This window comes from Pagrus major, chromosome 15 (genome assembly GCF_040436345.1).
Source record: "Pagrus major chromosome 15, Pma_NU_1.0".
NCBI classification, from domain to species: Eukaryota; Metazoa; Chordata; class Actinopteri; order Spariformes; family Sparidae; genus Pagrus; species Pagrus major.
The window spans coordinates 8,431,482-8,443,526 of record NC_133229.1 but is presented as its reverse complement, the minus strand read 5'-3'; the positions used below and the strand labels follow the sequence as shown (position 1 = coordinate 8,443,526).

At 46.1% G+C, this 12,045-nt stretch overlaps 1 protein-coding gene across 1 annotated transcript; it reads left to right on the top strand.

The window, feature by feature from the left end:
• The first annotated feature begins 212 nt into the window (after window positions 1-212).
• On the top strand, window positions 213-11,816 carry c15h10orf71 (chromosome 15 C10orf71 homolog). Its single transcript, XM_073482393.1, has 5 exons — window positions 213-2,646; window positions 2,929-4,275; window positions 5,569-6,266; window positions 7,662-9,377; window positions 9,552-11,816. Exons 1-5 carry the CDS (start codon window positions 213-215, stop codon window positions 11,814-11,816), a joined length of 8,460 nt encoding a protein of 2,819 aa, XP_073338494.1.
• Window positions 11,817-12,045: the final 229 nt, after the last annotated feature.

Genomic DNA, 12,045 nt, shown 5'->3' with positions numbered 1-12,045 from the left:
TAGGAAGTCAACAAAATCCAGGATTTGTTCGGACAAAGACCAACTAAAAGGCATAATGCCTTAGGAGCTACTGGCTGTACAAAAGCCTGACTTGGACCCCAAACTCTGGGGCCTGTAACTTCAGCAGCAGGCAGAGTCTATAATTTTGAGGTCTGCGTTTGCATGAATGACTAAACAACCAGGACGGAGCTCTTTGTTAGCGAGCCTGCATCATGACCTCAGTTGAGAAGCGCCGCTCAGGCCGAAAGAGCGGCGGGCATCGAAAGCACAGCGATGGAGGCTACAGCGACACCTCCAGCGGTGGGTCCTTTCTGGATGAGACTGACCGCGAGGTAAGCAATCTGACAGATCGAGCATTCAGGAGTCTCTGCATCGGAGATGAGGCTGTTTATAATGACTCAGACCTCTGTTCATCGTCACCCTGCATCCAGAGAGACAGACAGCTGGCCTTTAGCCAGAGTGAACAGGACAGAGACAGAGAGGACAGAGAGAGGGAGGAACTCAAGAGAGCTGCACATGAGAGCTTCAGCCTCAGGGTGCAGCAGTATGGACAAGACTTGATCCATGGAGGAATGTACGGGGCGAAGATCCACAGAGATCCACAGTGGGAGGTTTATGGGGAAAGGACACAGGGGAGGGTTTCTGCCACATTCCAGCACTCCTTTGTGGAAACCTCTCAACAGGAGGAATCTCTGAGGGAAGAGCAGCTGTCCTTCTTCAGCAATGGAGCCACAGAGTTGAGTTCGCAGCAGCGCAGAAGTCGATCGAGAGTTTCCTCTCTCATCCGAGCTTTTAACTCGGAGGGACAAAGGGATGGAGCAGGGATGGATGGTAAACCCAGAGAGTGGAATGACGAGACAAGCTGGGACAAATCAGCTCTGATGAGCATCCAGAGGGAACTTTCTGAATTCTCAACACCATACCAGCCAAACTTTAACAGTGGTCATTTCCCCTCCGCTGGTCCATTCCCTGCCCGAGACACCAACTTCTACTCCGCTGCAGTGGCTAACATGAATTCTTCATCTTCTCTTATGAGATCTTCCCACAGTAAACACAGCATGTCCGCGCAGGTCAACTGTAACTCTAACTTCTTTATACACAGTGAGTTCAGTCCCTTCAAGGTATGGAGGGACCATAACAGGTTTCCCTTCCAACAAGGAGACGTCTCAGGGTTTATGCACTGTTCAGAGTTCCCTAAATGGTATGAGACACCAATGTACAAGGAGCTTTCACTGGAGGCCCAACCACAGGGTCCGTACAGGTTTGATGAGAGGGGTATCAGACACCAGAGGAATACCATGGCGCCTATGGTTCCGGCGACTCCTTCACGCTCCACCTCAACATCCACAATGTTGCAGAAAGCTTTGTCTGTGGAGAAGCGGTGTGAGTCAGAGCTGATAGGTCATTATCCTCACAGGAAGCGGACTCAGAGCCTAGGAGCTAACAGGTTCCCATCCCAACGCCCGTCAACTGCATCGCCTACCGTCGAGATGTCACGACGTGTCCAGGAAACGATCAGCTCCGTCAAAGCCCTCCAGCAAAAAATCAAAATGATGACAGAGCAAAATATCTCAGCAGGGATGACAGCAAATCAACAAGGAGCACTTTATAGCAACGATAATTCAGTTCCCTTCGGCAACAATGCACCAACAGTGGCACCAAACGTTGTCAGCAGCAACACAAGCACAACTCCCTTCAACATCAGCCAGCTGCTCACACCTTCAGTCCACGCACATCAAGAAGCAGAGACATCAGAGGTCCGGCAGTATGCAGCTTCCCCTCAACCTGTTGAACATCCTCCAGTGCGAGCAGAGAGCAGGGGAGCCACTCCTGACATTAGGATGTCCAGCTACAAATCCAGAGCCACAAGCCTGCTCTTCAATCTTAAAGACAACAGGAAAAGAGTCAAAAGCACCTACAGTCCTCCCAAATTTAAAGGCTTGGAGACACCTGAGAAAAACAAGCAGCACATTATGCAGGAGCCTAGAGACACTGTGATAGACATCCCTGATTTTCCAGATCAAGACATTCAATTTACCCAGGTAGAAGCCACCTCACATCAATATGTAAACCAGTATCATAACCCTGGATTGCCACTTACAACAATAAATTCTCAACCCGTAACAACACATACAGGCCAGTATTCAGAATACACTTCAAGTGATTATCAGACAGCTAAGATGCAAGGTGAGATGGTTCATCACTCTGGGACTGGCTTCATACCTGAAAATTACCCCACCAATCAGCTGGCTAATGGACAATATCTCCATGAAGACTTATCGTCATTCGCTCCCTGTAAGCAAGGCATGTTAGACTTTGTAGAAACTCAGGGAGGAGATGCACACAGGCTTAAACCATCGTATACAGCTGCAGAAACACCAAGGCTAAATGCTGACAACACTCAAACCAGAGAATATTTAATAAGTAAGGCAAATACTGAGCAACATTTTAATGAAACAGCGGGAAGGGAATCCACAAAGGTGGATAGATATCAGCAGCTCATAGACAACAAACATGATTATAATAATGTGTCCTCACCGGATAGGTGGAGACAGACAAACAGCCAAGACACAGAAAATCTCAGTCTGAGAACAGCTATCTCTCCATGGAAACAAGAGATTACTGCATCTATGGAAAAAGACCAACATGCACAGGCTTACCAAAGAGCAGCCACTATAAAGGAGGAACCAAATTTAACGAGAGACAGATACAGAGGAGAAAATCAGCAAAGTATAAATAAAGAACTCGAGAAAAAAGAGCTGAGGGAAAGTTTTGGTGTTGGAACATTTTCTCACAAAAAGGCTGAGTTGGTCAATCCTAACATGTCAAACCAGCTGCCACAATATGCTCCATTTAGTAATGCCACTGTCCAGAGTCCCGCATATTATGGACAGCATCAACCTGGAGCAATTGAGGACAAATATGTACCTCACAATTATTACGGACACAGTAAGGAAAATGAAATGAAAGACAATCATTTGACACAGAATTCTAACAGATACACGGATCAAGAATACGGAAACCAACACTGCCTTTACTCTAACAAAGACAAAACAATGCTAATGCAAGAAACAGGTTCGAGAAAGCCACTTCCCAAGGGGCATGAACTGCAAAGTCTCCAGACAATAGAAGCTAAGCCGCAGTTTGAACATAATAAACAGAAAAATTCATTATCTAACCCCAACAATGCATCTGCCCCCACAATGGGAAACGAGGTAGAGCGTAGACAGTTTGCTGAGGTCAAGGCCGAACAGGCCAGCACAGAACATATGAAAGCGCAACACGCCCAAGCAGAGCTGGCAAAGGCTCAGCGCTGGGCTCAAGTGGAGCAGCCCAAAGTGGAGTCGGCCAGGTTAATTTTAGCAGGGCAGACTGGTTCAGAGAAAGTCAAAGCAGAACAGGCCAAAGCAGAAGTAACAGAGCACGATCGAGTAAACCAGGCGAGCGCAGAACATATTAAAGATAAGACGACAAAAGGGGAGGAGACAGAGCCGCCCAGAGAAAAACAATCAGAGCGGGAACAGACAGAGGCTGAGCAGACCAGAAAACAGACGGTAACAGAAGAGCCAAAAAATATTACAGAGGAAGCAGGAGTCAGGCCCATGAGAGAGGTGCAGGGTGAGCAAGTCAAAGCAGAACAAGCTGAAGCAGAGAGGCTAAAAGAAGAACACATAAAAACTGAGCTGGCTGAGACTGAGCAGGCCGAGCAGGCAAGAATTAAGCAAGCTGAAACCGAACAGGCCAGAGGAGAAAAGCTCAAAGCAGAGCAGCTTGAGGAAGAAAAGGTAAGGGCAGCACAAGTTGAGAGAGAGCAGATGGAGGCTGAACAAATCAGAACAGAAAAGGTTAAAGCAGACCAGGCTGAAGCAGAGCGTAGAAAGGCAGAACAAGCTAAACTGGAGCAGATGAAGGAGCAACAAGCTAAAACAGAAAAAGAGAAGACTGAAGTAGTGGAGGACATCTCAATTCAAGGGAGTCAAGTCAATGCAGAGCAACCTACAACACAGATAAGTAAAGCCAAAGAGGAAAACATCGTCGAGAAAAAGGCAGAGCAGCCAAAGTTGGAACAAACCAAATTGGGGCTAGCTAAAGCAGAGCAAGCAAAAACAGAGAGCATGCAGGAAAGATTCACTAAACCTGCAGCAAAACTAACACAACAGGTGAAAATTGAGCCAGATAAAGTTGAGCAAGTTAAGACAGAGTTAGCTAAAGCTAAAGCAGAGTTAGCTAAAATCAAGGAGAAAATGAGGGGAGAGCAAAAAGAGAAAGCCAGAAGTACAATTCTCACAAGAGAAGATGGGAAAAAGAAAGATGTTACTTCGAGGGCAGATACAAATCAAAATGAAGAGCACAAAGATCAGGCAACGCAGAGGGAAGAATCGGCTGTTGTCAGCAGACAAAACACAGATCTATCAAATATAGGAGCTAATGAGTATGAGCGCCTCAGAGAGAAATATGGTTTCATAGATACAACTTCAATAAACAGAAACAAACTGTCAGCTGCAGGAAACATTTCTTCACTTGATGCCAGTGAAACACCAGCTTTATCTCTTGATAAAGTTGAGCCACCGAATGACAAGAAATCAAAAGATAAACGTAGTCCTACAATGGCAACAGCTAACACAGAAAATGGGAAGGAAGGAAGCAGCTTTAAAGCCAATGAGGTGACAGAAAGTCACTATGTTTACAGCGAGTCATCCAAAGAATTCAAATTATCTGGTGCTGATTATTTACATAGCAATGTAGATAGAGCAACTGGTGACACTGCTACTGATAAAGTGAAGGATAACAGAGTTGAACATTTGGGAAAACGTGATCCTCTAAAACACACTGATGTTTCACAGCACAGAGATTCTGATTTGGCTAAACCACTCAGCTTTGATAGAAAAACCAAGTCAAGTGAGCACAACAAAGGTAAAGATCCACATTTTACCCCTCCCAGAGCATTGACCAATAAAGAGAGAGCTCAAACCAAGCAAGAGATTCTGACTTCCAAGATAAAAGCTCATGCTGAAAAGGAGATTTCAGCAATTAAAGAAAAGGGTTTTGCCATACGAGATGGCTTCATGTCTAAATCCGCTACCAAGTCATTAGCAGGTAGTCAGAGTATAAATATACGACAGCGGCCACCATCACAGGAAGTGCCTAAAAAGCATGAAAGCTCCAGTAATATTACACCAAAGCACCAGATGGAGCCTTCAGGAATACAAACCGAACCAGTCAGGTCTGTTTCAGCTCCCAGTTCAGCTACAAAACCAGTTAAGTCTGCAGCAACCACCACTCATTTAGTAGATCATTCGCAGAAACAAGTTTCCAAGGAACCAAAAAACAGCAACAACAATGAGCCAAAACCACCCAGAGAAGAAAAACAGGCAGGAAGTTATATCATGAGCACAGATGAGGGTTTGAAAGAAAACCAAAAGAAAGAGAATAAGTCTGGAATTGAGTCCCAAATCCAAAGTAAAGAGCTGGCACTCAAGAACAAGCAAGGAAAACAGGAAGCAAATCAAGGAGAAATCTCTGGAAAACAAAAAGAGGGACTTAAAGAGAATCCTGCTGTAAACACAGATCATCTCAACAAGAAGAAAGAGAATCCATCAAAGGCTACAGTTCTGGTGGAGGCTGAAAGCTCCAAACCTATGAACACAGAAAAGGCTGAAAGTAAACATGGAGCAGAGGACTCAGCATTGTCACTAAGTCTTTGCTTTGGTCAGAACGAGACCCCTGTGGCTGATGACAATTTGCAGATCATGGGAATAATGGTAACTGTGCGAGAGAGAGAGCCATCTGAGAGCAGTTGTAAGAGCACTCAAGAACAAATTAATGCAAAAGAGAAGGAGTGCAGTAATTCAGAGCTGGATAAATGTCATCCCAGCTCAGGTGTAGAAATAAGTGAAGGAAATAAATCTTCAAAGGAAGTTAGCAGAGTAAAGGCCGGGGACAGAGTTGTACAGAACGCTCTGAAGGAGGATCAAAATAAAGTTAGTATGGATAATCATCCTGAAAATGTGCAAGAAACTTTAACCCATGAGACAAGACAGAACAATGTGTCTGGGGATGTCACTGTGAAAAAGACTAATTTCCAGCAGGTGTGCACTTCTACAAATACAAGATCCCAAAGGGAAACACAACCCCCAACAGTCACTGTACCTGCTAAAAATAAAATGTCCGCTGAAACTCAACCCCTTCTCTACAAACGGGACACGATAGCAAGAGAAACCAAAGACTACACAAATAAAACGGCAAATGAGAACTCAGCAAAGAGCGTAAGGAAAGATGACGTAAAGAGTGATACAGAAGAGAAAAATCCACAAAACATGCAAACAGCACATACCAATGGGAACTCAGTGGCCAAAATGGCGAACACAGGAGTCTACCCCACAGATGATTCAAACAGAATTCATTCTGAAACTCTTAAAAAACATGACCCTCAGCCATCAATGAAAGAAGATATGACAACGGTCATAAATTCATCCAAAAGCAAGAGCATAGATGGCAAGACTGCACCCCTAGTGGAGGAAAAGAGACATGACACAACACCACCAAAACCATTCAACAAAGCCAGTCAATCTAACCATTCAACTGAGAATGAAAACATGCATGTGTCTCTAAAACTTGTGGACGATAATGTGCATATAGACAGTATTGCCATCAGAGTTGTGCCAGCAGTAACTGAGAAGGAAAACCTGAAAATGGTGGAAAAACATCATGTCACAACTGTCCCTTCTGATGAGATTACAGCCAATGAACACAAATTGGATGTGTCAACTAGTCATGGTGAAGAGGTGAAAACTTTAAACAATGAAGACAGAACCAAAAACCTGCAGATGAAAGACAGTTCAGATCACAAATTGGGAAAACAACTACCTGATTCATTGAAAATAAGCGATCAACAGAACAACACGAAGGCAACCAGTGAGAATACTCAAGCTGCAACTGAAAAGCTTGAAAAAGATAATCAAAGTGGGAAATCAGTGGATGAATCAAAGATACAACAAATGGAGACAGATTACTTTCAAGTACAGGGGGTAACAGAAACAGACAACAGTGCAAATGTTCCATATACATCAGATGCTGTTTCAAAGGGAGGGGAACTTCCAGGATTACTACTGAACAAGGCAGCTTTCAGCAATGGATCACACAATGAGGGGGGAAATGAAGTCCTTGTATTGGATCAAAGTAAAACAGCAGAATCAAGCACAGGAAGTGTTCAAGATGAGAACATGAAAAGGAAAAACAGGGAAGCAGGAGATAATTTGGCTTCAAAACAGAGTAATGCTCCCACAGAGAGACAGAGTAATAAAAATGAGCAGACAGAGGCAGGTCAGGCTATTCATATCAGAAAACAACATACAGAGAACCAGCTCAGTTTATCAGCAAGGGAAAGACAGAGCTCTAAAAATTCCCAACCAACAGGGGAAATAACTGTTAAAACAAAACCTGAAGATAAACCAAGACCACAAGAAAGAGCATCCACAATACCTGAAATATCAGCCCTTGCAGACTATGCAAGGTTAAAAGTCATTGTATCAGAAGACCGAGCTAATGAAATTCAGGAATTCCCACCCAACAAAAAGGAAGGATTCTTTCCACTCATACAGACTCGTCATAGCAGACGCCCAGTGTTCACTGCTGACCCTCAAGACCTCTCTGTGAAAGAGAAAAGCTTTCCAAATAAGACAAAAGTCACCTCCAAAGTGAACAAAGAGCCCAAACCCCTAGTATTTCCTATTACAGAGAAAGAACACCAAAGGACTGGGATGTTCAAACTGGGGGACAAAGAAAGACAAGAGAAAATGCTTTTAGACGCCAAAGCCAATGATGATCTCAAAGAAAGAAACAAGTCTCCAATAACTCATCTCAAGAACCTGGGAAGTGAAGAACAAGGGTCTGGAGCTGATACCCAAAGACTTCTTCAAGTAGATCAAAGTCTTCATCAGCCAAGCTCTTCCTTGTACGCACCAACCTCATCTTCTGCAGTCAACAGGCCAAGAAACACTCCTGGGTCACACCACCTAAAACCAGTTGATAACTCCAATCCACATGAAAGAGTTGAAGACTGTTCCTCAAAAGCTGAAAAATTACCATATTTGGATAAAAACTCTCATCCACGGTCCACTTTGGGGCAAATGTATAACATAGAGGACAATCAACAACAAGAAAAACTGAGAAAAGAAGGGCTTGCACCTCGCCATGAAGAAACCAAAGCAAAGCAGAGCAGAGCAAAACAGCCGGAGGAAGAACAAGCTTCTGGGAAAGAAGTGAAGACAAGGACAGAAGGCATGAAAATAAGACACATGCTAGAAGATAGCAGAGCTTCTCTGGCTGAAGAAGAGAGAAGAGCTGCTCAGAGAGAGGAGGAGAGGAGAGCAAGAGAGCGGGAGGCCATAGCTAGTAAAATCAAGGAGAAGCGCCAAAAACAGAGAGAAGCAGAGAGAAGAGCAGAGGAGGAAAGAAAAGCAAAACAAATAGAGGAGGAGAGAGCTGCTCAAGAAGAAGAGGAGAGGAGAGCAAAGCAAAGAGAAGAAGAAAGGAGAATGAAAGAAACTGAGGAGAAGAGGAGAATACAGATGGAGGAGGAGAGGAGAGTAAAACTCCGAGAGGAGGAAGAGCGGATTAGAGAGAATGAGGAGAAGAGGAGGGAGAAGCAGAAAGAGGAGGAGAGAGCTGCCCGTAAGGAGCAGCAGAGGAGAGCTGCACAGGAGGAGCAGCAGAGGAGAGCTGCACAGGAGGAGCAGCATAGGAGAGCAGCTCAAGAGGAGCAGCAGAGGAGAGCAGCTCAAGAGGAGCAGCAGAAGAGAGCTGCACAAGAGGAGCAGCAGAGGAGAGCTGCACAGGAGGAGCAGCAGAGGAGAGCAGCTCAAGAGGAGCAGCAGAGGAGAGCTGCACAGGAGGAGCAGCAGAGGAGAGCAGCTCAAGAGGAGCAGCAAAGACAGGCCGAACAAGAGGAGCAGCAGAGGAGAGCAGCTCAAGAGGAGCAGCAGAGGAGGGCTGCTCTAATTAAGGAGCAGCAAAGGAAAGCAGCTCAAGAGGAGCAGCAAAGGAGAGCAGCTCAAGAGGAGCAGCAGAGGAGGGCTGCTCTAATTGAGGAGCAGCAAAGGAAAGCAGCTCAAGAGGAGCAGCAGAGGAGAGCTGCTCTAATTGAGGAGCAGCAAAGGAAAGCGGCTCAAGAGGAGCAGCAAAGAAAAACAGCTCAAGAGGAGCAGCAGAGAGCTGCTCTAATTGAGGAGCAGCAAAGGAAAGCAGCTCAAGAGGAGCAGCAAAGGAGAGCAGCCCAAGAGGAGCAGCAGAGGACTGCTCTAATTGAGAAACAGCAAATGAGAGCTGCACAAGAGGAGCAGCAGAGGAGAGCAGCACAGGAGGAGCAGCAGAGGAGAGCTGCTCAAGAGGAGCAGCAGAAGAGAGCTGCACAAGAGGAGCAGCAGAGGAGAGCTGCACAAGAGGAGCAGCAGAAGAGAGCTGCACCAGAGGAGCAACAAAGGAGAGCTGCTCTGATTGAGGAGCAAAGGCGGGCTAAACAGATTGAGGAGATACTCGTTGATATTGAGGAGGAAAAGAAAAGAAAACAGAAAGAGGAGGAGAAAGCTGCTCAACTCTCCAAGAAAGAAAGTATCAAAGAGACCCAGGAGCAAAAGCAAGCAGAGCACTTGATTGAAAAGCAGAGGGGTGAAAGACAGAGGAGAGAAGAATGGATGAGAACTCGGAGAGAAGAGGCAGAGAGGAAAATTGTTCAAGGGGAGAAAACAATTACAAACCAAAGAGAAGAAAAGCAAGCCAAAGAGGAGAGTACCAGGCTCCTCGAGGAGAGTCGAGTAGCACTGATAGAGCAGAAGAGAGTGGCACACGAACGGATGCTTGCTCAAAGAGAGGATGAGATCAGGGCAAAAAAAAGAGAGGAGGAGGAAAAGATAGCAGCCTACAGAGAGAAAGAGAGAGTCGCTCAGATGGAGGAGCAGAAAAGAGCAGCACAGAAGATGGAAGTTCTCCAGTACTATGCCATAACTTCAACAGAATCGGAGAGGAAACCCAGAGAAAGACCACCTTGCTCCCCTTTACCTTCCCAACGAAGAAACAATACACCAGGGCTTGAGTCAGCTGAGGACCACCACAGTAGGTCTTATAGACCACACGCCCCTGTATCTCCAGCTCCATCTCTGCCCCGCTCCAACACCTCCTCACCTGCTCTCGGAGTCAAGCCCTTAATGTTCAGGGTGAAGGATAACACTATGAGAGGTTCGTTCACCAAGTCAGTCAAACCACGCTTCCATAAGAACTTTGGAGATGATTTCCGAGTGGGTTCACCCATGGGGTCAGAGAGGGGAGAGGAAGAGCAAGAGACAATAAGACGCAGTGCTGTAACTCCCGTCCATCCTGACACAGGGTTAAACAGACTTGCTGCTATCAAAGAATCCTCAACTTTTCAGCCAGGATCTTCATTGCAGGATTACTCAGCCCCTCCCCAACATCATAGGCCTTACTCCAGGAGGAGCTTAGCTCTGGATGAAGACGACTCCCGGTCTATCATCAGCAACATATCAGAAGATGTAGAGAGTTTTGCCACCAGTGCAGCAGACCTGGCAGAGCTACGAGGTCTTTATGACTATGACAGGCCAGAGTCAGCCTGTAGCTTCAGCAGTGATGTGTCCCGTTCTTTGGGCAAGCCTCCAGCTGTTCCCCCAAAGAGTGAGAAAGCATTGCGCAGGGCACAGAGGTTGACTACTCGGAGAATCAAGAAGGAGTTGTCCAAAGGTGTAGCAGACAGCGCTGCTGGAATTAAGAAACCTCTTCAAGAAGCCTCAAGTACTCCTTTCTCCTCCTCCACCGAGGTATGCTCCTCCAACCGCCATGCTGTGGCTTCCCCACATTTTTCCCCACCTGTCTCCCTCGCTCATGCTCCAGCACCAGGGTCTAGCTTGCCAGAGCACCAGTCTCACAGCTCTTTCTATGCTTCCCCTCATGCCACTGGCCCCATCTCCCTCCCTGTTGCCTCACCTCATGCTACTGCCCCTGTTTCCCTCCCTGTTGCCTCTCCTCATGTGACTGGCCCTGCTTCCCACTCTTCTGCTAAGATAGTTGCTGATGTTCCTTCTTCTCCCACTCTCCATCATGCCAACCATCCAGCTCCAGTGACCCAGTACCATGTAGAGTCAGGCTATCCCCAGGCCTATCCCCTGACCCAGCGTAAGGTGCTGCAAGACCTCGGCTCTGGGCAGTATTTTGTAGTGGATGTGCCAGTTCAAGTCAAAACAAAGACTTTCTTTGACCCAGAGACTGGAAAGTATGTTCAGCTGAATGTGCGCGAGTCTGCAAAGACCACATCCCGATCCCAGCCCCAGCAAACATACCTACAGCCTCAGCTCCAACCCCAAATTAATGTCAAGCCACAACAACAACAACCCCCCTCTCAGAACTCTCCAGCCAGCAAGCCCCATGTGCTTTATCAAGGCTTCCATGGTTATCCTCAAGGCAACCAACCTGCGGCTGTCAACTCTGGTTCTCACAACAGGTCATCAGCCCCTGTGAACCTCCACACAGACCAACAGGAGAGCCACATCTACGGATATCCAGCCCCTGAAATGGGACAGAACTCTGAAGGGCATCGCTACAGCCCAGAGAAGACTCCATACATGGACACGGTTAATGATAAAGACAAAATATGTGACACAGTTTACAACACACATGAGTGTGACACAAACAGCCAGCTTGCAGGAAGCTCAGTTTGTGAAAATGGTAACCCAGCCCACTCACGATGTCAGCCCCGAGATATAATAACCATGAGTGAACTGGAGGATTTTATGGACTTGTCTGACTGGTGAGAACAAAGACTGGTAGCTTTGACTCAAAAGGGGTTGAAAAAGTAAATAAGTAGCGAGATAATAAAGATGTCACAAAGCACAGTATGAATGGATCATAATATGCAGTACTTTAAATGTTTGTAAATGGGTTTGAATAGTCGCAGAATGTTTTTGGTTTGTAGTGTCAAAAGTCCCTGTGACGTGCTGTTAAATTGCTGCTGTTGATTTTGAAGATTCACTGTAAAGCTTT